This window comes from Hyposmocoma kahamanoa, unplaced genomic scaffold, assembly GCF_003589595.1.
Source record: "Hyposmocoma kahamanoa isolate Upper Pololo Valley unplaced genomic scaffold, ASM358959v1 262, whole genome shotgun sequence".
NCBI lineage: Eukaryota > Metazoa > Arthropoda > Insecta > Lepidoptera > Cosmopterigidae > Hyposmocoma > Hyposmocoma kahamanoa.
Genome location: NW_020653765.1, coordinates 2,562,976 through 2,589,543, shown reverse-complemented (window position 1 = coordinate 2,589,543; position 26,568 = coordinate 2,562,976). Strand labels below are relative to the sequence as shown.

The 26,568-nt window shown below is 35.7% G+C and overlaps 1 protein-coding gene across 2 annotated transcripts in view; it reads right to left on the bottom strand.

The window, feature by feature from the left end:
* Positions 1–973: 973 nt before the first annotated feature.
* Positions 974–26,568, bottom strand: part of LOC113228915 (protein goliath-like) — a 68,597-nt gene continuing 43,002 nt past the window's right edge. Inside the window, exons 3-11 of one of the 2 annotated variants that reach the window (XM_026462358.1) lie at positions 25,894–25,993; positions 12,406–12,538; positions 12,023–12,140; positions 10,741–10,812; positions 8,915–8,997; positions 6,170–6,266; positions 5,590–5,685; positions 3,614–3,747; positions 974–2,451 (exon numbers count right to left, since the gene is read on the bottom strand). In XM_026462358.1, coding sequence (XP_026318143.1) covers positions 2,382–2,451; positions 3,614–3,747; positions 5,590–5,685; positions 6,170–6,266; positions 8,915–8,997; positions 10,741–10,812; positions 12,023–12,140; positions 12,406–12,538; positions 25,894–25,993 — 903 coding nt within the window. In that variant the 3' untranslated portion in view covers positions 974–2,381. The remainder of the gene's footprint in view (positions 2,452–3,613; positions 3,748–5,589; positions 5,686–6,169; positions 6,267–8,914; positions 8,998–10,740; positions 10,813–12,022; positions 12,141–12,405; positions 12,539–25,893; positions 25,994–26,568) is intronic. The other variant, XM_026462359.1, reaches the window with a different exon arrangement.

The following is a 26,568-nucleotide window of genomic DNA, read 5'->3' as shown; positions in this document are numbered from 1 at the left end:
TTATGAAACAAAAGTTGTTGTTTATTGTTCAGCGAAGTTGTTAAGTGTTTTACAAATAACCCCGTATATAGGTATGCAAACCTCGCGTGGTTATGTCCACATTTGCTTTGGCAGTATACATTGTAAATGTTACTTTACAGAGATGCGTTTTGGGTTAAAATTTGCGCCGAATTGAAATGCCAATAATTCGTGATGACGATAGAACGGTTAGAATTGAATTTGACAGCTTGGTGAACACAATAGCCAAAGCGAACATTGATCTCAACGCGTTTGGTTGGATCTCGTGATATAGCTCATAGAGTTTCAGTCAATGTAACGTCGTTTCTTTGCAAATTTATTTTTAATATTAGATAATCTAAGTATTGGCTGTTAAAAATAAAAAAGAACAAATATATCGTCCCTAATGAACGTAACATTAAATTTTGACTAAAATAAATTATCTAACATCACATATTTTTAGTAGCAGTAGAGCACCTTGTGAAAGAGTTCGTCCAGTGAAATTTTGCCACCTTACCTATTTCTCCCACCAAGCATTACTGCGTTCCGGTGTAGAAGAGCAAGGGTGCTGGTGAAATTACAGGCACATTGGACTTGTCAACTTATGTCTCAAGGTGACGGGTGCAGTGGCAGTGCCTCTCAGATCTTTACGATTTAAAGCTCCGAGTGGCACTGCAACTGTTAAGGACAGGCGTGTCGCTTACCACCAGATGCACGACTTGATCGTCCCATCACTTGGTCTCATAAAAAAGTCAGAACATGAAATGTTGTTTCTAAATCTTCTTCTAAAACTTCGTTTTTTTAGCTGAAGGAAATTTTTGAAAATTTGATCAAGCTCCATTTCAATCAGTCATATTCTAAGCAAAGTAATTTCACAAATGCCGTGAATCAAAATATTTACAGCCTTTATGTAACTATTACTTTTTTTACTAGTAACATTCACTAAAGATTATATATTATTCACAAATTAGATGATATATATTATTAACAAATTATATCTTTACATACGTATTATTATTATTATTATATCTATGCGTTATAAAAAACTTAAAATGACAGAGGTTCTAAACATAAAACTTTTTCTAAAATAACAACATATTGTCGTATCATTTGTCATCAATTCTCATGATATTTACTTTACTGTAATTTGTTAACTGAAGAAAAAGGTTTACGATCACTGTTTCTTTGTTACAGGTTTTGCAATTCTTAAAAAACGAAGTATATGTAAATAACTTTTTCGGTCAAAATTTAATGTTACGTGCAAGAAATGCTACAAGAGCAATGTTACGTCCGCACAAAGATTATTAACTATATTGGGGCACCACAACCTACAATAAACTGACCATTTCCAAACTTCTAGTTATTAAGATGCAATTAACTAATAAATATCGCCTTTCAAGCCCCTATGGTCTTCAATACAACTATGTACATAGAATACATGAAAAATTACAATAAGCATACTGTAGTAATGTTCTACAGATAAAAAAATACAAACGAGTTTGTACAATACATATCGTGCAAACAAAAATAAATCTTGCAACTTGAATGTATGTTAAGCCGGATTTACATTTGTCTGATATGTTGTGTCGTGACGCGTCAGAGCGGTATTGGTTTCATATATTAATGTGTCGCAATCTGACGTGACGGCTTGTTTTGTGTGTATGAAACGACACGTTTACAATTTCATTTTTTCATACGTCTCTATACATGAAAAAGTTACGTATTTGGCACGTACCTAGTTCAAATTTTTAATATAAAAATAATATTTTTGTATAGCAACTAGGTTGTATAATTTTATTTTTGAGGAAATGGTCAGGCGCTATATTCGATAGCTTCTCATACATTTCGCTATAAAAGGTTCCAAGAGTTTTACATACAAGGTAACGTACGTATGAGATCATGGACCGATTAAATTAATATTAAGTACAAACGACAGCTTTCTAGGCTTCGCCACGCGGAGCGCGGGTCGGTGGCGGCTATGGCTTGCGTTCCGTGTGGCGAAGCTTATTGAGGGAAAATTGCTTGCTTAACAGGTAATATTTGTTGACAAAGAACACTATTTCGTTGACTAGGCGGAGTGGCGGTTAAAGGTTCTACACATACGAAACTACAAAATATCCTTATAGCAAAAAATATCACTTTTTTCATCCACCGTTTGAACACGTTCACTGGAAGTTCCAACTGATATGGGTAATTTTTTTTCTGAGTATTTAAGGGCCGATGAACACATCACTGCGGTGCATTTGAGACTGCAATCGTGCGACCGTCTGGCCGTGGAGTCGTGCGACCGTTTGGTCGCTGGCCAGTAACGCGAGTGTGACGCGCAGGCGCTGGCGCCACGCGCGGCGCGTGAGGGGCGCGCGGGGGGCGCGCGGAAGCAACCCTCAGTTCTGCTGGCTGCTGGACCCACTCGCCGACGCCTCAGGGGAGCCAGGAGGCGTCACTGAGCACGACCTGGTAGACGACAACATTTAGTTCAGTCGTCCATAGTTTCATTCCACGACCACGACACAATCCTATATGAGGTTCCGGATGATGTACAAAATGTGAAGAAAAAATCATTTATAAAACACGTAGTGTACATACATACATGTGTAAAAAAATTATTTAAAAACTACGTATTTTTATTTAATAAACCAGATGCTATATAAATGATGCAAACAATTTTTTTCTTCTTCCCCTGTAAAGTTGTCAAAATTGAGATAGTACCGATTGCCAGTTCATAGTCGATTGTTTATGAAGTTTAAAACTATAGTGATACAAAAAACTTTACACTAAAAATTATTATATGTACATATAATGTGATTAATCATAGAGGCATAATAACCCTAGTACTGACACCGGACTCACAATGTGCAATAATAGTAACAAAACTCTGTATTTTAGCCGACTTCAAAAAAGGAGGAGGTTCTCAATTCGACTGTGTTTTTTATGTTATGCGATAACCTATTTGTGAACCGATTTTGATGATTCTTTTTGTTCGAAAGAAGGTACCTCAGTAGCGATCCCATTTAAATTTGAAGAAAATACTCCACTTCTAAGGGTGGCAAACTAGGGGATAATCCAGTTTTCGTTAACCGATTCCACGCACTTATGAGGACTTTTTTAGTACTCTGTACTGATAGTATAGTCATAAATAAGTTTTGTGAGAGTAATAAACATCATTCATTACCATTCACAGTTTCTGCGTACTCTACAAAAACCATGGCAGGGACCTGTTTAGTCCTTGCATCTTACCTTGATCTTTCATATTAGAAATACGTAAATATTGGAAATGATAAATATATACAAATGTTTATTTACAAAGAGCAACCCCTAGAGTTTCTTATCATTCTTCTCGGGGGAATCTGCTTTGCGAATGAGTAATAGAGTTTAATCAATGTGACGACTTCAACTGAAACTTGCTACCTATAACATAAAGAATATTTTAGTTTGACATGCCAACAACTTCATTGGGAAGTAAATTTTAGTATTTAGAAATTTTACCTATGAAATCTTATTCTGTTTACGATAAGAACAACTTAAAAATTTGCAATCATCTACCTAACACCCTGTGTGTATGTTACCTATTATATATTTACATGCACTATATATGTACACTACATAGGATGGTAACCTGGTGGTCTGCGAGCAGTGCGTAGAGGTCAGTGCGGGGTGGTGCGACGGCAGCGAGGGCACCAACTCATCAGGCGAAGAGGCGCGGCTGCTACGCTCGCTGCCGGCTTCCTCGTACGAATTGTCGCTCGTCAACTGCAATTGCCATATACGTTCTAACTGTGCCCGCTCACATACACTGGGCATAATATTTAGTGGAAGACATAATGTAAACTTTCATTGGTACAAATGCCAAGCTGAATATGAATAACTCATTATATTTAACTAAGTTACTGGAAAAGATAAGACAATGTAAATATTGTCCTGGCAACGGCATGGTACCTTCTACGACGAAATAGCGCGCAATTAAAATAAAACTTTGACAAACTATTTGATTACTTATTGTAAGCTCCTATTACCTGTAAGTTCACAAAAGCTCCAACAAGATCCTTATGAATGCGAGAAACAGAAAATTTATGAAAACTTTTTGAATTTTTTTTCTTTAATTTTTAAGTTGAATAAATATAACGAAAAGTCAATAGTAAATAATTACAAACTCTCTTTAAATAATAAAAAAAAATTAAATGCATTATTAGGGCTCGGATAAATATGCGGTATAAACTATAAAATATTATGTACTGTCAAGAGCACGTCAAGCTTGACATTTTGTACTTTGGTTCGTTCTTATCGTAAGCGGCATAGAGTTGAATTTAAATCTTAAGTGTCAAGCTTGACGTGCTCTTGACCCTGTACATATGATATGGGCAAAAAATCTTAAAATATGGAAAAATTATGGAAATAAAAAAAAACTGTTTTCACATAGACTATGCTTTATTATAAAAAAATCAACTACAAGCTTTAATATATAAAAAATCAAATTTTATTCCACTTCAATCAAATTTTCGTTACTGATATTGTTACAATACCCAACTATATGTTTTTTTTTAATTTTCAAAATTAAAATTTTGTGTGGTCGGAACAACGCTTTGTACTGGTTAAATGACCTTTCGACGTCTCAGAATGTGACTGGAGCAAACTTAAATTTGCATAAGTCCGCAAGTGAGTAGGTCACGACTAGGTTGTGTTCTAATCGTCCGCACAGTAAAGTGTTAATTTTTTTTTAGTGTATTCAAACCTTTATTTTTTCAAACAAGCACGCACCTTTTTGTTTTAAATTAAATACAATATCACGTAATATTGAAAATATGGATTATTGCAAGTTTCGTGTAGAATTATGGTCTAAACCTGTAAATATGGAAAATAAAAGTAACTTTTTTTGTTTCTAAATGAAAGAACGTCGATTAATGAAATAAAAAATATGTAATTAGATATTAATCCGGGCCCTATTCATTATCATTCAAGAGTTTATAGTGTATTAAAAAAAAGTTAATAAGCTAAAAAAACTTTAAAAATTAATTAAAAAATTGAAAAAAGAAACAGTTTACCAAAATTTTAAGTAATACGCATAGAGTGAACACGTCCCTCTAAAAGAATTGTTTTGTATTTTGTTCGGCTTATTCCCAGTTGTCACCACTGGCTTTGTTCCCACTGGCGACAGATGGGAAAAAAATCCCATATGTTACCAGGTGGTGGCAAAAGGGATAAAAAAATCCCAGTTGTTGCGAGTGGTGATTTGTACAGGCAACAAATGGGAAAAAATCCCATATTATGTTACCAGGTGGTGACAAACCGCGATAAAAAAATCTCAGTTGTGGCCAGTGGTGATTTGTACTGGCGACAAATGGGAAAAAACCCATATGTGACAAATGGGATAAAAAATCTCTTGTTGCCACTGGCGGTAAACGGAATTTAAAATGTCCCAGTAGTTGCCAGTGGTAAAAAAACCAAATGGAATAAAAAAATCCAATTAATGTTTGTTTATTGCCGCTATCGAAAGGGAATAAAATAAAATTCGAGTTTAATGATAAAAGTATAGATTTTATAAAAAAATGGAATAGAATGATAAGTGATATACGTATATATAAGTGATATAATTACCAGCGTGAGAGGATGCCTATTTCTCGCAGGGCTGAGCGCTCGACTCCTCGCTTCCTCCACTTCCAGCTGTAGGATGCTCTCCTGGCTACCCGTGAACTGTAATAAAGCATCTTATTAACCCTTGTGCGTTAGTGCTGGGCACATATCACTTCAGAGAAACGTTCTATATTGGTCCAGTTTAAAAAAGCCTTCAACCTACCTTCCACTACCGGACACGGATCACCTTTAAGAGGGTGGTACACAGCCTACTACACTGACACCATGCAGGTTGGGAACTTTTGGAAGATTTTGTTTTCATCACGATTTTATCCTCGGAACAAGTTATAAGTAGTTGATTAAATTGTACATAAGTCGAAAAGACTGAGCGGTGCACCCTTGGGTGGCACTGATGGGAATTGAACCCAAAACTTTGGGTTGAACAAAACCCAGTCGTTTTCTTTCAACACTTAAAGCAAGCACTTTCATACGCATGAGAGTGCTTCAATGGCAAAAAAATATATTTCCAAATAGACCCAAAACCTTGTGTATACGAGGTCAATTATATTCCAATTTACTATTCTTGTGATTTTCAAGTTCTCACCACAAATCCGTAGTACTTGAGTATATCCATCTTGCACATTGGGCAGGTGCGGTGCTCTAGCAGCCACGGATCTATGCAGTTCTTGTGGAAGTCATGTCTGGAACAATACAACAGTGATTATGGTTTCGTGAAGTTTTTAAACCTTACTTGCTTATAGATTAGGTCTAGTGAGAAAGAAAGAGATATTATATGATTTCTTCAATTACCGGAAGTCCTAATTTAATATAGCAATAGCTCTTTTATACATTTAAGTAGAATGAGTGACATTTTTCGATTTGTCGAATAGGTTCATCAAAACCTTCGCTCCCACTAAAACTATTGAGTAGTTCTATTATAGAACTACTGGGACTTGTTTGTTCCAGTTGTTCTATTAAATTATATTTCAATAATAATAATTAGAACTAGTGGGAAGAAATTATTCCAAGTATTTCATCATTCTTGAAGTATTTTAAAGAAGTGCAAAGTAAACATTGAAAAAATCCCTGCCCTGAAAAACAAGAACCTCTAAAAACCTTAAAATTATAAGTGTGTCTCTAGGCATCATGACGGGTTAAAGTGTATCTCGTGCGCGCATGACATGACGCATGCACGAGTCGGAACAAAGTGCATGCGCTGACCACGTGAAAATAGTGTTCTACAATATTATTAGTCATCAGCAGACCGGCAAAAAGTCAACGACACCATATACCGGTAAGTTACATATAGCCACAATAACGGTTTTAAACGGTATAGTTTTTAGTCGGCCTTCTGTTACGCTATGACCATCAACAAAGCGCAGGGTCAGACAGACATGTACAGACGGCAACACATCAAGCTACACATTATCGTATCTAGTACCGTTGCACTAGAGACGATATGCGAACAAAAGTGTATAGATAGATAAATAAACACTTTATTCACTGATATAACACAAATACAGATTAAGCGTAAAAGAAATAAACGTAACATGATTGTCATAGCAGTGAAAGGGCACTGACTCAAAATATCGACTGTGAACTGGCAACCGGTACTATCTGAATTTCGACAAGTTTACAGGATGAAATCATTTATAAAGCATCTGGTTTATTAAATAAAAATACGTAGTGTACATACATACATGTGTGATAGAAATATCTAAAAACCACGTATTTTTATTTAATAAACCAGATGTTATTTATATAAATGACGCAAACAATTTTTTTCTTTATACTGTTAAGTTGTCAAAATTTAGATAGTACCGATTGCCAGTTCACAGTCGATATGTCAAAGTTTCCTAAGGCGCTGGTTTTCAGTCAGGACCAATGAGAGGGGATTAAGTTATTTAAAAGCAAAAATATAACTATGCGTAAAGTTATACATTGAGATATGCAGAGTAAAGTGTAAATAGTGCATTTAAAATAACTTATTTGATATGTAAGTGCATGAGCGGTGTGAATATAATTACAGCTGTAGGAGTAAATTGTGATTGTAGAGGTTTTAATGTTGTGTAAATGCATTTAGTATATACAACGTATACATATGATGTGCTGTTGACTGTACGTTCAATATTGTATATTGTCTCGCTTTAGAGTAACGTGCCAAACAACCACACCACTGGCCTGGTCTCAAACTAGGGAACTTTGTACTATGAGTACCAGAGCAACGGAATTCACTTCGGAGCACCCAGAACCAACTTAGAAAAGTTCATTTCCAAAATTCGTCCTACTAGGAATCGAACCCGGACTTCCACATCCAGCGCCCACAGTGCAAGCCGCTATGCCACCGAAGTCGTCAAAAGAATGTAAACCTCGATGACGCATTTTTACATACTTTGTTTTTACTACAACCGAAGCCCTCTTGTCGTGGGAGAAAGCTTGTGCCCAGAAGTGGGATTATTATAGCCTATAGGCTGACTGTTATTATTATTGCTTTTACTGATTTTTGTTGGAGGAAAACTTGTTTAACGTTGTTAAAGTAATATAGGAGAAAGAGGTGTAATTTGACTAATTTAATTAAGTACAAACATATTATTTTTATTATATTTTACCATAGTATATTGGTATTATATAGTATGTTTTAGGCAAGTAATGCAACTCCCGCCTGCTCGGCGTTGGTCAACGCCTAAACTTCGTTTCTTCGAACGGATGAATAGAATAGAAACCATTTATTACAACGCCACAACACAAAAATACACAGCAAGAAAGAATAAAAAAACAAAAACAACAAAGCAAACATTAAATATCAACACAATTTACATAAATATCATGTGTGCGAGTACGGCGTACGTAAAAGAATCCACCCAGCTGATGTCACAGCCGTGAAAAGGCGATGATAGGTATAGGGAAGCATTATAGCGACGAATACGATACCAACCAACCGAGTTGCTTTTTAACTGTATTTTTTTGTATGTAGTTTACGGGATAACGCTTTTGTGAAACGATTTTGAAGATTCTTTTTTTGTTGGAAAAAGAGTACCTCAGTGTTGAGCCCGTTTAAATTTGAAGAAAATATACCTCTGAGGGTAACAAACTAGGGGATGAATCCGATATCGCGCAGTTTCCGTAACCGATTTCAATAAAACTTGGCAAATAGATGTTATTCCACGAACCTTTGAGGTCGGTTTTTTTAGTACTCTGTACTCAGATTATTATATATTAGTAAGACATGTAAGTAACCGCGTGCTGGTTGAATAATACAATGGGCACTTTTTGATACAAAAAATATATATGTATTTTTGCACAGCCGCAGAGGAACACTTTTTTTAATAACAAACCGTATATGACTTACCTACAAGGCAGAGATCTGAGTGTCTCGGACACTTTGTAAGGCTCGATGCAGATGGCGCAGCACTCGCCGTCCCCTTGCACCTCCTGAAGAACATGCAATTATTTCATTTAAAAGTGATCTTTATGACAATATGGTAACTCATACTTCCCTTATTTTACTATGTGTTTATTTCCACTGGAATAACGTTTTCAATAAATTTGGTATATTTTTACTTTAATTTATATCAACCCTATAATTATATGTCCCACTGATTGGCACGGGTCTCCTCTAAATAGAAGATTTAGGCCATAGTCCTAACCTTCTTCGACATGCAGGTTATATCACGATATTTTCTTTCACCGTTAGCGAGAGGTACAGTTGACATTGACAAATGGAGGTAACCATTTATTCCCAATAGTTCCATATATCCAGTTCCACGTGGAACAATTGTAACCTTACCTAGAAATGAAAGTCGTAAATACATGCCTATACGGCGGCATGTATTTACGAGATTCTAATCATCGACCTCTCAATTTAGAAGCTTCGTTCTCCCATGGGGCTGCCACTGCTATTACTGCCTTTTAATTAAAATAAAAGTAGTTTTACTGGGTCCATTGGAGACATGGTCTTTATTACTACCGCATTTCTTTAATTGACTAGGTATCATATACATAACTATTGCTACCGCAAAGCAGCTTACCTGTGTACCAGATTGAACTAGTTTGAAGTGTGGGGAAAGTAAGCGCAATCACAGGCAAAAGACTTAAGGTCTTTTGGCCCACGGCCGGCAGCTCATTTGCGATATTTATTTTATTGTGCACCGAGCGGTTCAAATAATGGTACTGCTGGTACACCATAATAGAAGCTCTTAGAAAAGTTTTGTATTTTTCCAATTTCAGATTGAAGAGTAGGTAAAGTCAATGTAATCGCAGAGGTAAGAAACTTATGTCCACTTGCATTAAAGGGTGTAACACACAGAAAGCGGGTGCAGCGCGGTGCGGGTCAGGTCGGGACCGTGGCGGGTCTAATTCCGGCTATTTATATGGACGACAACACAAAACCCGACCCGCACCCGCTCTCTGTGTGTTACACGCTTTAACTTAAGTATGTCTTTAAACCAATGCTTTTTTAAACTCTTTATTTAGGGGCTTTGATCTTGGACATGTGAGTCCCATTATAAAAGGATACATCAAGAAAATACTTAATAGAATATGCTTAAATTGATAATGATAAGACATTCTTAATACCATATTTTATGAGTGTAGTTTGCATTGCAAGCATTTGCGATATTTCTTTTACGATGTACCAAACGGTCTAACTCATGATAACCCTATCAAAATCAAAATTATTTCTTAGTTCATAGGTAAGCATATTACACTTGAAATAGTCACATTCTTAAGACAGATTCCCCTGAGAAGAATGAGCAAGAAACTCTAGGGGATGCTCTTTGTAAATAAACATTTGTACACATTTATCATATATATTTTTTTTTCAAACATCATAGATGGAGACTATCTTTAAGAGTTAAACGGGTTACTACCACGGATTTTTGTCATCTAAATACGCAGAAGTTGTATTTTAGCATAAAATTTTTGTATCACTATAGTTTTAAACCTCGTGAATGGCAAATTTTGTATATCAACATGAATCTTGTTATAGTTGTATACAATGCCCCTTAAATTAATTTGTGACTTTGTTAAGACGACTATTCAGATCGCTGGTACACCATAGAAGAAAATCTTCCTAAAGTGTTATATTTTTCCAACACCGGAAGCAGAACATTCGTCATTACTTTTGATTCATGAATGTCATATTAGATTATTAGCTTGAAGAGAATTTTTACTTACTCGATCATCAGTCTTTAAACTTTTAACAGGTATTTTGGAGAGCGCCTTCTTTGCGGCACAGCACAACCGCTTCTGAAAGTATAGAGGGGCTAAGTTCAATTTAAGTTAAAAGTTAGTAAAGCTCTTAATTACGTGTGAATATTAGTGATAGGATAACAGGTAGCAGTCTTCAGTTAAAGTTCTTCTGGTTTTATTGATAACTTTTATGAAGTAAGTTGGTTAAAAATCTTCCATCACCATAATCTATAACAGGATGTCTTAACCTGTCCATGCAATTAGGGGACCACTCGACATTTTCGTTAATATGCCATTTTCGTCAACTGGTCAATTTCTGTAATTTGCCAATGCCATGTAAATCTTTAACTCGTCAGTTTGTCCAATTCGTCATTTTCTCTGGACAGTATACATATGTACAGCCAGGGAAAATATTGTATATATGTTTCGATGAAAAAAACTTAAGTGAGTGACGATTCGAAATATCGCGTTTATTGAATTATTGAAAAGAAGTATCCTCCGCCGGGGGTCCACGAAGAGCCTACCTAACATAATGCATTATTATAAAAATTGGTATACAATATGTTGTGAGTAAATAAATATGTAACTGTGCGCGTGACCGTTTTGAATTTTCGCTCCCTTTCACGGCCATCTATTATTAGTGGAGTGAGACGCGCGTCAATGCAACCTTTCTGCTTCTTATCTTTTCTGAAACTGCGGGCTCTTTAAAATTTTGAGAGGGCCCATGGCTAGTAAAAGGTTTAGAGACCCAGAATCTATAAGATATATATTTTTCAATTCTTTTTCATCTCTTAAGGCTCTTCTTTGTAGCTGTAGTTGGAGGCATCAAAGCTACACCAGAAAATTTCTCCATACCTCGGATGCGACTTCCGACTATTGCTCGACAGAGAAATCTATAGTGGAGTAACTATACGCGTTTTCTTAATGCGTACATGACGTGTGGTGTTTATTCATATAGAAGCATGGCCGTGTCATCAGGATTCCAAATCTGCTAACTTCCTTGAATCACTCCATTGAGACTGCATTGAGTTTGTATTCCAATTAGGTTAATATTTGTTATTGTGCTAAAATCTAGTTGCAATGGAGTGTCTGTCAGTGGAATGGCAGTGATGGCATTTATTCATTATGTCACTAACGATCAATGTTGCCTTACTAAAACTACCATGTAAATTCTATGCATATCTTAAATTTATCTCGTTCAAGCAGCAAAACTAGATTAGCCGACCTGGAACCCGGGTCTTTAGGTAAAGTAGTCAAATGAACTCACGGAGAGGCGGTCCTTTGCGTGTATGTACCGGAAGCGCTGTATATAGTAGAAGACGAGCCACGCCAGAGAGATCACCATCAGTACGATGAACGAGATCGAGACGAACAGCACCGACGTCCTGTACAAAAATCACACATAAAACATTAGAATCGTATTCAGTGTTGTCTTTAATCAAAGCGTTTTAATTGGAACCTAGCGCCATCTATCGGTATGTGTTTATTTGTGGTCTTCGTTTATCTGTAACCTGTCTGTGAACCTTAAGTTACAATAGATTATTCCAGACCTCTTCAAAAGTAATATTTTAATAAATAGGGAATATAAATTTGTGTTATAATGAGGAAGCAGCGTTTATGAGTAAAGTTGTAAAAAAACCAAAATCTTACTTGTTGATGTTATTGCTAATATTAGTGAAAGTTCGGCCTCGAACAATACCGATCATGACGCGGGTGCCGTTGTCGATTAGACGCGCTATCTCCTCACCCTTCCATTTGTACGTGAACACCGCACTTATGTTTCCTGTGAACAGTGAAAATAAAAAATCATAAGATTTTTTTATCGAGGGGTATAAAATGATTTTGGTGTAGACCGCATCTTTTGTTAAACTTTTAACAAATGGATAAAAACTTGTTAGTTGCACAATTTCAAAAAGCTGGAAAAAATTTACAAGTTTGCGCTCATCGTGGGTAGTGTTGGACCCTACGAAAAGGTTTTTATTCTTTGTTAAACAACTTTAGGACCATTTTCGTTTGTAAAAAAAGAAAATATTCTGATAAACTACTCTAGTAAATAGTTTTTTTTGTAACAGGCGTCAATAAGTTCAATTGATAAATAACAAACGCAGTCCATTGTCTTAGTAGAGCGGAATGTAAATTATTGCAAATGAGTTGATACATCAAGCTACGGCCCGCCTTTTAGTTTAGGCCTCACGGGTTTGCAATATGTTTTTGTCGGTGTTACTTACGTTTGTCTATACATGTGTAAGAAAATAATGCAATATTAATTGTCCTTAATGCATCGTTTTCAAAAAGTCGCAATATACTATAATTTATAAGAATACCGTTATCGATGTCATATAACACAATTATAACTTCATTAATAAAACGGCGGGTGGTGTAATTCCATAGTATAGTTATACTTCGTTTAAACCCATTTTAAACAAACAAGTCACAGACCCGACCATAGACGGTTTAGTGATGGCCAATTGTAGTAAGTGCCACAAATGGATTCATTAATTGCATTGTAATATTAATTAATTAATACATACAATAGTTAGTTTTGCTTTAAAAACTCCAAAACATGTGCGAAAATTTAATTTATTAAATTGCTAAATCTTGATTGTTGGCGATTTAAAATAAGAAGTAGTCTTTGACTTGATTGACTATTGGCGCCTCTTGCGGCAATTCCTGTTATGCGTTTGATTTGGCGAGGGAGTAGAGGTGAATGAGATATTCGTTACGTTAATTGAAATATTGCTGTTGGAGTTTGGTTGTAAAAGCGTGTTAAGCGAATAAAAATGGTGTCCTTAAACAGCTACTGGTTTTCCTTACATAACTTATAAAAGTGTATTTTAAAATTCCGAAATTTTAATGTAAAGTCCTCCTTCAAATATTTACTTTATTTATTTTAGAAATTTTTGATTTACTAATCAATTACAAAAACTTTACTTGAATGAACCTTGATTTTTTTTCGATGTAATTTTCCTTTCTTATACATCTGACGCATCCTGGGCAACAAGGGACGAGTATTTTGAGATTGGCAAACCATTCCATTTCCAATGTGTAGCAATCGCGAAAACCAAAGAAATATTTACGAAGAAACCAAAACAATAAGGTTTTTGTAACTTGCACGAAAATGGCGAGTTTTTGTATTTATGCACGCATGACGGTTTTTAAAACTGTTAAAACACTTACAATAATCTGTCGTAAATAAATACAAATTGTAATATTGCAGTAAATTCATTATTTAATTTAACAATTTCTTTCTTACATTAAGTATTTGTAATTTACTACAAAATTCATAAGCTCTTTGTTAGTAAAGTTATAAACCGAGTTTGTACAAATTTAAAAGAAAAAATTCACCGCTAAAGAAAGCACAACTTTTCGACCCACTATTGAAATTATTTTTATATTATCGGCTTTTCACAGCTAGCTTGAGACAAGACAATGAGTCTAAGTGATAAATTATCATTTAGATGAATTTACATACCAAGACCTTATATTTCTTCCTTATATATCTTCGAAAATTATATCCCTTTCCATCCCAGTTTATTGCGCGTTAAGTTTTCTGTAGGGCTAGCATGACAGGGCGCGATTAGCGCGAGAGCCATATACTGCTATTCTCGCATAGAGATCTCGCGCTTTATGTCGCTCTTACGAAAGTCGTGCCTTGTCATGCTAGCCCATTGCTAGTCCTACTGGTTTTGCTATGGCGATGGCTAACCGTGAAGTGCCAGGCAATAAAAAAGTGTGATCGATCTAATTCTGACAGACATACAGTCACCATGCAAAACGTTATCATTACAGATAATAAAGTTCTGAATCCAAGTATTCATCGGTTATCATAACGACACATATAATACGTATTGTCGATAACGATGATAAATAAATAGATAACAGACCCAATGGAGTATATTACGGTAACGTAACATAATTCATGTGTGATTGTTATTATGTTACTTTGCTAGGCGTCGAGATTTATTATTTATTAATTAATTTATTAATTATAAGCAATAAATATAAGAGTGCATACGATCTAACGATTTTTATTTCAATACGATTTTTAAGGAAACTGATTAAATAGAAAGGTAAATCGAATCGTCTATATCAGATATCAATAAACATTTTGTAATAATGTCAATAAATTTTGTACAAAAATCTATTTACAACAAATATACAAAGAGATTACAAGATTTTTAAGATGATTAATTTTACAAGAAATATTCCAATTTACGTTACATTGTTTTACAATTTATTTTATTGTAACAATGTGAATTTTTATTAAGTTAATTTTATTATTAATTGATAATGGAAATTATAATAAATGAAAACATATTAATTACTACTGCAGTCTTATGTCTGTTTGGGATACTTCATCAGAGGAAATACCGGATCCCAAACTGGTGGTACGGAGAAACCGTCTTCCCTGTTGAAATTAGGATGTTTTTTAATTTGAATGACCTCTCGCATTTTCCTGGGTAGATAATGGACTTGCAAGGACCTGGGGTTTGTCAAATTTCATTAAATGTGTAGGTTTATCCATAACATGTTCGCAGATTGCAGACTTGTTTACGCGACGGTGTTTGACATCACTATAATGTTCTTTGACGCGGGTATAAATACTTCGCTTCGCTTGTTTGAAAAACAAATATACGCGATTTAAATCCGGAAAAATGGTTTCATTTCCTATAACAAATATTTAGTTGTAAATAGTTTTTGCCCTCGATTTTGAAAGCGCCGGGTTAAAACCCGGTCACTTGCCCATCTTTGTATGCGCGATTTAGACCCGAAGAAGTTATTTCGTCCCTATTATGTGTACATTAGTAGTGAAAGAATTAAGGTCATACATAAGTCACGTTGTCTAAGTACAGAGTTAACGCGATCACAGGCTTCACTGTCAAGGTAACATTATACCACATAAAGCCAGTGAATGCAGTCGACTCGCATAACCGGTTAGAGTTTACACATAAGTACATAGATGGTAGGTACTAAAATTAGTGCTTGTTGCACCTTATTTTATTTTTATTAATAATCCATGACACGACGAACGTTAAGTTCGAAAGCTGGAGCAATCCAGTTTATCATCCAAACTAAATGTTGATAGACGGCTGGTCTACTGGTTAAAGAATTTTAGGAATTGGTTTGGCTGCAATAACGCTCTTTGGAGCGTCGGCCTCTAATGTCTTGATTGCCTTGATCCAACCTCCTATGGTAGAGGAACCCAAAAAAAAAGAAAATATAATAAGAATTCGACCGCATTTGTCAGTACGCTTCAGCACTGCTATACTAATCGTGACTTATATGGATTATCATTATCGTCTGCATAATGAATATATATTAGACAACCACATACTTTGCTCTGATCCCAAAATAACTAAAGCACTTATGTTATGGAAATCGGAAACAACGACAGTATAACAAACACCCAGACCCGAGACAATATGGAACAGTTTTCTATATTGACCCGGATGGGGATCGAACTCGGGACCTCAGAGATGGCGACCATGAAAACCGGTATACAAGCCCCTTGACCATAGAGGTAGTCAAATTAAATGATCGCTTGATCCTGAAGCGTGCCGAGGTATGGAGGAGTCCTATCCGTTAGAATTCCGCAGGGACCGGCCCTTCCATTACGCGTTCGCGCTCTAACCTAACTACATAAAATAAATAAACAAAAACCATACTTCAGGGATTCCGCAGACGGCAGTATTGCGTCTAAAAGCGTGACGCAAATACAAAGAGTAGGCGGTTCGACATATTCCCAGAATGCTGGACGGCGTATTCACGCGTCGGGCGGAGGTTGAGCATTGCGAAACGCGGGAATCCATACACATACACAAAAAAATACACAAAATATACAAATGAAAATTCTTACATACAAATAGTAACTATAACATACAAAATACTATAGCTATGGATACAAATATGTGGCGAGGATTCTGAACTCACTATATGCTGTGCAGACTTGCTTTGCACAGCACTGATTTTCAGCCAGAATCTCTCTGGCAGGAGCTTCGGACTCACGGTTGTGTACCAGATCATTTCATGAAATAAATTAGCACAGATCGTTAATTAAGATATCTATGAGGAGCGCGAAAGGAGAAAAACAAACAATAATCAGTACAGAGTACTAAAAAAACCGACCTCAAAAGTACGTGGAATTACGTCTATTTGCTAAGTTTTATTGAAATATCCCCTAGTTCGCCACTATACAGGACTTGACACTGGAGATAATAAAAATCGGTTCTCACTACTCAAAGTATATTGAGAGAAAAAAGCATTGAATTGGAGAAATAGCAAAATCAACCATTAAAGTAATTGCTCCTAAATTAAAGTTAGGCGCTATTTATAAAAATGAATCTTCATGCGTGAACAGCCACCCTTCGAGGTGGATGATTTTTGTTCAAAATGAAATGGGACCACTATGGAAGTACCCCCTTTCCAACAAAAAAGAGAATCATGAAAATAGGTCACAAATACCGGAGTTATCGCGTAACATACATACAAAAAAAAGAAAAAAAATAAGAACATACAGTCGAATTGATTATAACCTCCTCCTTTTTTAAAGTCGGTTAAAAATAATAAGTTACTTACATAATAAAAATCGATAACGATTGTCAATTTTAAGATAGAAAAGAACGTTTCCTTAGATGTTGGAAGCGGAATAAAAAGAACGTAAAAAATACAAAAGTGTTTAAAGGGAAACAAAGAAAAGCAAAACATTTATCGTAAACACATATAAAATATGCTTGAAATTTACACATTGTAAAGTAAGCATGACCGCACCGTACCGATTCGAGCCCGTAATAATCGATCTCGGATACTATGAACATCCATCCGAAAGTCTAAAAAGTTTTACAAACGACAAAATGTTTTATATCCGACTGAAACTCCTTTTATTGGATAATGAAATTTACAGTCGAGAGAAAGTTTCGAAGAAATTGTAATAAAATTTTCTATTTTGACAATATTTTGTATTCATTTACTTTTTAGTTAAAATAAAATGAAAGCAATGAAAAGGCTTGGGCTGTAAATCCCAAGCATCCCGAGCGGGCCCAATGTCGATTGGGAACTTCACACACATTATGAAATTGCTTTGCATATCTGTGCAGGGGGCCTAAAAAGGCAGCATTGGCAGAATCATATTATGAATATGGAGACCTCTATAGAACACTGTCAAATAGATGAATTGCGTTTTTTGTTTTGTTTGAAAATTTATAATAAGAAATTGTCAATTAATCATATTATGGTTCTGCCAATACGGCTTGTTTAGGCCTGCTGGTTTCCTCACGGTGTTTTTCTTCGTCGAAAAGCTCATGGTAAATTCTAAATTGAATTTCGCATATAAATCCGAAAACTCAGAGATGAGAACCCCGAATTCGACACCACGACCCTCTACTTGAGAGGCAATAGGTCAAAATATTAGACTACCGTAGCCATTTTGTTCTGCACTATTTTTTTAATATTTTTTTATTTAAGAACTTTTGTACAATGTACAGTCAACAGCACATAAAGCTACACATTGACGTATCTTGTTCCGTTGCACTGGAGGCCACTTTCGAACAAAAATGTGTAGTCTGATGTGCTGTTGTACGTACATGTCAGTCCCATTATATCCTAAACTATAGCTTACATGTCTGGACGTACAATTTTATTCTATCAAGAATTTAACTAAATTATTTTATAACCCATTATTTTTATTAAGAATAATTAAGTTTTTAGTTGTATATTCATTAATATTTTTGTAATAATAAATTTCTCTTTAAAATACCTTAAAAGAGTTATGTGCTACCTCTAAACTAATTTGTAACACTGTAAATACGAGAGCATTAAATTATTTTGACTTTGAAGAGGTATGCCAAGAGGCGTAGTAAATGGTAAATTTCGTGTTTGCTTATCCCATTGGGAGACAGGCGGTACGTGGAGGTAATTTTGTTTCAACTTCTGACGTCATGAACTTTGACGTAAAACGATAAGATAAGACAAGTAGTGAAGTTCGGCGCGTCAATACCTACACTTCGCTCGGATAGTCGTAGTCGTAGGGTCACATTATTATTTTAGTTGTAGGCCTACAGATTGTAAACATCATTTGAAAAAAATTAGGTTTTCATCACATTATTCACGTGCTATATTGATATAAACTTTGTTAAATGCAGTAACTTACGTATTGATATTTTTATATCAACATCGCGGATTGGTATTTCGATTAAGGCACTGTGATTATGAAATAGAAATGAAATATTGAACAATTCTGAATTTGATGTATTGTTGTTCAAACAACCATAAACGCAACAACAAACACATTTGATGTGATTTTTGGACATCGAGCGAATGCTTCAATTCTATAATTAATGGCGCGTGTGACAACCCGCGCTAGGCAACGCGAGTGCCTCGCGAAATCATGCGAGTGTGTGCCCGTAGACGGCCCGCGGCGAAGTTTGCACACATACAAGCCACCCAACTACTACTATATGGAGTTACATTACACTATGATATAAGCGCTACAATTTCAGAAACTTGTCAATGTGTATAATCATCATTATCAAATAAAAAAAGATGCCTGCCTATTATCAATTTAAAAAACCAATCTCGTAATTGATTTTGGATCAACTTCGCATTATCTGAGCTCCAAGCACAAAAGCACTTTGTAAGTGGAAGCTTGGTGTGGTTTGGACGGCAATATAATATTCCAGTACAATCGAGTTTCGAGTTAATTTGATAATGGATTCGGAAGATATCTACTTAAATCTGTTAAATCTATTTTTCATTCAAAAATATTATTTTCTGATGTTGAGTTCATCTGTATTTATATATAGTAAGTAAATTACAGTGCTACATAAATTACTTAAGTAAAATGTAGATTTTTGATGATTCTATTTATATAATGACCTTATCCATTTGTCATCCGACATGTCTTAGTCATAAATTGCACGTACGTGATATGCGTACAGTCAGGTGCATTAATATAGAGGGAAATTCAATTTATAGTTTAGGTTACTTTTTTTTAAATAAGTGCGTATTTGACCTCCATTTCACCTGGTGGAAAGTGACGATAAGGTCGACGATGTAGCATGCACACCTAAATAATGCCTATTCATTTTCGCCTTGAAAAGGTCCAAGTTATAACGTTCAGGGAACAAGTCTGCAGGCAGAGAATTCCACTCCATAGCCGTTCACCATATAAATGTGGAAGCAAAACGTTTCGTCCCAATTCTTAGAATAATAATAGTTTTGTCAAATAAACCACCCTTTCGAGCCCTTTACAGATCCCATGGTCACGGCTGTTCAAATTAGATTCTCTTATGAAATACTCATACCTCTTCCGATTGATATAAAAAAATTTGCCATTTATTGTTCTGTGTATTTAATACGGAGATTCGAAACTATGGTAAAACAAAAACTTTACACTAAAGGTGTTTCCGCGTACTTAAATGACAAAAATCCAAGGCAGTGAACGACTTAGCTCTTGCAGGTTCTCTTGATCTATCATATTTGAATAAATATTGTAAATGAATGACTTTGACTTAGAACGAATAAATGAAATATTCTTTATTGCATATAAAAAATTACAATACTTTGATTTAAACTTTCACGATTTTTACACATTATTTGATTTCTAATTCGGGACTTAATCACGTATAAGGCATATTTTATTTTATTTACCTAGACGTTTCGGACATATTGCAACGTCCATGGTCTCGAAGTCCCTTCGATGACAAAACAGAACCGTGATGTACTACAAAAATATGTACGCGTATATTTATGGGCTTTTTTAAACAAACCAAAGATTCGGGCTCTGTACAGGTCCCATGGTCCAAGCTGACAGAGATGGTAAAGTCATAAACTAGTCATGTTAATGCAACCCACCTTATTCTTCACAAAAGTTATTAATTTAAATACCTTATTTTTAATTTACCAAAGAACATTCCAATTTACGCTGCGATAGAATGAATACGAGTACGAGAGACTTCACAGGTATTCCAAGGGTTGCAGGTTTCATTACGATGTTTTTCACACATAACTTGAAATACTTAATCAAACTATAGTATGAATCATAATTAGATATCAAAAATGTAAACAAAGAAATGTCATTGTCAAAGGGTGAATGCAAACTTTTAACGGAATTGGAAAGGAGGAGGTTATCATTTTGTACAATTTTAATTATCTATTACAAAATATTACTAATAAACAACAAATCTTTAACAACAATACACCCAATAACAAACAAACGCACTACAGAGACAAGAAAGCGTTTGAATTCTAGAAACGAAGCACAAATGTCATCTATGTCACGATAAAATGACGGCACAAAAAACGTTTTTGATCCCGATTGTGTTACCAGTGCCATAAAATTATTTACGACTTTAAACCTAATCGTTTATTATAATAATTGTGTTAAACGAAATTAAGCAAAAATATATATCTGCAAAATCTGAATTGTTCTAAGTTTTATCAGATTACAGCTTGAAAAGAGTTCTAAAGGTTTATTCATCGTCTAAAATAGGAAAGTACCATTTAAAATGTATTTTTTTTGCTCTATTAATTTCCTTTGTTTACATTTTGGACATCTAATTATGTTTCACATTACATGTGAATGTCTTCTTTTCGTCACAATTTTAAGTTAAGTCGATACGTGTTAAAAGGGAAGGTGTATGCAACGAGTTTGCCAGATACGCAAGCTTTAGCAAGGTATCAAAAAAAGATAAGTTACATATCTTGGACATGTACTTCTACGAGACATATGTATATGTGATTTACTGCAAATGGTCGTGATGGGAAAATTTACTGGAAAGTGAAAGCGGGTCGTAGCAAAAAGTCTCGGTTGCGGAACATCTCTTATGTTTCGTAATGTGTTGAGGAATAGGTTAAGTTCAAAGTAAAGGAATTCAAGAATATATTTCAGGAAAACTTACGAAGAAAAGCAACCTAGCCCAAAAGTAATAGACTAATGAAGTAGAGCAGTGAAAAAATAGAAAATTAAAGAGTATTTATAACTACCTGGGCCCCATGCTAATACAGGACTAGTTGATGAGTTTACCATTACCAAAGGACCTATAAAGGGCCTGAAACGTGGCGTTGTTGGTTTGTTTGAAAAACAAAAAAGAAAGTAAACGGACTTAGTCCCTTCGAGACTATAGACGTTGCAATACGTCCGAATCTTCGAGGTAATTAAAATATGTTTTATACGTGATTAAGTCCCGAATAAAAAATAAAAAAAACGTACTTATATACGCGATTTAGACCCAAAAAATAGTTTCACGAAATGTAGCTACTTCTCATCATTAACCCATACGTCTCACTGCTGGGCATGGATCTCAGGAGAGAGTTTAGGTTACAGTCTGCCACGCTGGCCCAATGAGGGTTGCAGACTTCATACATTTTCTGTCACGATGTTTTCTTATACTCGGACTCAGAGGTGCTAGTCCAGATTCGAAACCACGGCCTCTATTTGAGAAGCGGTACGTCAAACCTTTAGGCTGCCACTGCTTTTATTTCGCTACTTGTGTACCTTAACGTTAATATAGGCAATTGTGAATTCAACGTCGGCCAACTAGGTACGTCATAAAACCGACCACACATCACACACTCGTTCAGAACTATTAGGAAGTCAAGATACAAAAGCCACAGTCGATTAGAAGCCGTCATGATTGGCGTTATACAACGAGTTATAGGCAAGCTAATAAGGAAGTTATATCACTGACTTGTAGCACTGTAATGTAGTTGTTGTATTGAATATTATGCATCTATGTTATTGGTGTGATTTGAGGCTAGTTTTTCAAATCAAGAAACGGATTTTAGTTTGTTAGATGAATTCTTAATTGAACTAATAAAAACAAAATATGATTGAATTAATTACTTTAAATTGTTGCTGCATTATCCTTGATGGACTCTAATGGAAACCAGCTATGTCTTAAATGTTGTTTTTTTCTCTGCTTTTTTTTATTTATTTGGGTCACTGAACAGTACATACAATTAACTCTTATAATTAGTTTTAAGTCAACTTCAAATCAAATAAAGGAGGAGGGTCTCAATTCGATTGTTTTTTTTTTGTATGTATGTTACGCGATTACTCCGACATCTCTGAACCGATTTCGATGATTTTTTTTAGTTGGAAACGTGATACCTCAGTAGTCATCCCATTCAAATTTGAATAAAATATTCCACCTCTAAGGGAGCCAAATTGTTGTTGTTGTTGTTCGAAGTTGTTGACCATTACGTATACCTGGGGCAGACAATCCAGTTAGGTAAGTCCAACTTTGAGAAAGAGATCTCTCGTCGAATCCAGCTCGGATGGGCAGCGTTCGGGAAACTCCAAAAAATCTTTGCGTCCAAATTACCTCAATGTCTCAAGACGAAAGTCTTTGACCAGTGTGTGTTGCCAGTGATCACATATGGATCAGAAACGTGGTCCCTCACTATGGGCCTCATAAGAAGGCTCAAGGTCACTCAGCGGGCAATGGAGAGAGCGGTGCTCGGTATTTCCCTGCGTGATAGAATCAGAAATGAGGAAATCCGTAGGAGAACTAAGGTAACCGACATAGCTCGAAGAATTGCTCAGCTGAAGTGGCAGTGGGCGGGGCACATAGCTAGGAGAATCGATGGCCGTTGGGGCGGAAAGGTTCTTCAATGGCGACCGCGCACCGGACGACGCTCAGTGGGTAGGCCCCCCACCAGGTGGACCGACGATCTGGTGGAGGTCGCGGGAAGCCGATGGATGCGGGCAGCGCAGGACCGATCGTCGTGGAGATCGTTGGGGGAGGCCTATGCCCAGCAGTGGGCGTCGTATGGCTGAATGATGATGATGATGAAGGGAGCCAAATTAGAAATGTGTCCGGTTTATTAGATTCGGCGAATAAGCAACTTCTGCGCAATTACTTTTCCTGTTGCAATGATAGCTCACATGTAGGGAAAGTTGCATATAGCCGGGTATTTCGCCTATTACCTTCATAGTAGAGATGGAAAAAATTGCTTATTATATTTTATTTATGGACTTTTCACATAAACGCTTTTGAGTTTGAAGCTAACAAAATCGTTCTGAAAAATGTTTATACCCATAAACTCTATGAAAAAGAAAACTTGCACGTAGTGTTGACAGCGAAAAGCGAGATAATGCCTGTAATAAGTAAGTTTATTTGTGAAACACGAGTTTTATTTTTCGCTTTTTAACTGCCACGCAGAGGTCCCGGGCTCGATTCCTGAGCCGGGAGAACTACATGTATAACCAATATTTATTTCTCTCGTGAGTTTGGATGTAATTTGTGGTGGTCTACATTTGTGTATCCATGGAACCCACAACACAGGGTTTCCTATGAGTGTGTGCGTTATTTTTTTTATGACATTATTATTTACAGTAACGAATTAATTTGTTTAGGAAACATAGATGGCGGCACTTGACACGTAAGCACGTTGCAAAAAAGTTGTTAAGCACTGAACTGAAAAAATAATAGGCATTTTTAAATTAAAATTATAGGCATGCTTATGGGCTTATATTAAAAAGCTAACTTTTAAAACTGCTTTTTGTTTAAACACCCACCTCTACCAATTAGTAGGGGCTGTTTCTCATTATCTTGGTAAATCAACCCATTGTATTAACGTAGTGGTTTACAGCAAAATGGTACAGGGGTATAATTTTATGGGGTTATAATGGAACGTTAACTACGTTGGGTTTTAAGGGTCTTTGTGATAGCGATAAGAAGATGAGGCTAAGGTTTAGACACACAGAATGCAGATCGGTAGCATCAGGTAGTGGGCCACGTGCGATGTGGTTTCACATATCCGCGCTAAACCGTCGCGACGTCGTGTTGTATGCATAAGCAAGTCAGAATGTTTGAAAACTGTGCTTTTGCAATTTTATTGCGTATTTAAATTTAAAATTCAAAACACTTATTTTTGCCTAACTTTTAATCCAACTGATTTTCAAGCAAACAACGCCGCAAAAATAAGGACACGTAGGCTTCTGTTGTTATATGAAGCCATGTAAAGACAGTCTATATTTTTCTCCACTTTGAAGTTAATTGTATTTGCAGTGCGCACACGCTGCGTCACAGATAATGCAATTTATGTCGCATCGTCTCCACGCGTTTGCCTTCAATGGGCAATGTTTTTTTATCTTTTATCGGCTTCGCTTCGAGGTGGCTATTTATAGAGAACATCTTCGTAAATAACTTTTGATTGTAAGAGGTCGCTTGGTCATCGTTTGGTCATTGACATTATAGCAATAAGCACTACAAAATGCAATATAACGTATAACATTGTCATTTATGTCAAGAGATCACTTCAGATTTGTCTACGAGTACCTGAGAGTGACGCTAAGGACTATTCAAAACAAGGTGACACGCGCGGTCGTCTGTTCAAGAACGACTTCTAGCTTTTTTACAGTACTATTCTCTTAATCTAACTAGAAAAATGTCGTCTTTCGGCTATCGTCAGATTTCTATCAGTTGGCCGTGGCATTTAATGCAGACTGGACGTACTCAATCGACTAGGAAGTAACTTGAGTAGCTACTAATCTTCATTTTGCTTTTATTTAATGTTAGCTTGGTACATTGTTAAGGAGTAAATGTTATGAAAAGGAAAATAGTTTTACAGCTCTATATAAATAGTAAAAAATACATGGAAATAAAACAAAACAACAATAAACTGCATAATTCTGAGCTCAAATTGTTATAGATGATAAATCTAATAATTGCTATAAGACATGGAAATCTGCATTTTGAATAAGTTAACTTCCATGATCTATTATAACATGTTCATTTTTACTTTTTTTTTTAAACTAGAGGACAGTACTATCTGATACTCGATTTATTTCCATGCCAGTGTTGTAAAATATGTTTTCGAACTAGTTGATTAGGTACATATTTAGATGTTTATTATTTTAATTTAATTTCATATTAGTATTCTTGTAGCTCATAAAGTTACTTACCAATGCCATTGAATGTTGTCTACATATGTAATTTTTACTTAAGTTTATGTAAATGTTTAATATATATGCTGTTGGTGTTACCATTATGAATAAATAAATAAATTACAGTTACTACCAATCTATAAAAAACACAGAAAAACGTAGGCATGCAATATTAAAATACAAATAGAAATTCTCAATTGTCGAAGCTATTTCTTGCTATCACTCGTTGTAATCTAAAATTGGGTACTTACGTCCGTTATCAGTGTCGAGCTTCATCTTCTCAAGAACAGTAGTATCTCTGTCATTGTAGATGAGAACGGCAGACGCGTTTGCTCGCCACGCGTTGTGCACCTGTAAAAATTGTACTTGTTTAATGCACGTGTACTTAACAAAAACATTATGGATAAGTAATTTTTTTTATAATACCAAGTGATGGAACGAACAAGTCGTGCGCCTAGTGGTAAGCACAACTTGCAAAGTTGCACTACCACTAAGGGCTTTAAATTACAAAGATCTGAGGGGCATTGCCACTACGCCCGTCACCCTGAGACATAAGTTGACAAGTCCCACGTGCCTGTAATTTCACCAGCACCCTTGCTCTTCAAAACCGGAACGCAGTAATGCTCACATTATTGTTTGGCGGCAGAAATAGGCAAGGTGGCAGTACTTCCCCGGACAAACACTTTCACAAGGAGCTTTACTGTTATTATTTGACAATCACAATATTAATTTAGTTGTACCTATTGTATTGTAAACATATTTTCAGAAAATTAAGATATTCATCACGATATTCTCGTTTTACATTGAAATAACCCTTCTTAAATGCAGTACTTACATATTGATATGTTTATACGACTATCGCGGATTGGTATCTCTATTATGGGAGTATCATTATGAAACAGTACTATGTCGTTATAGTGTTAGTA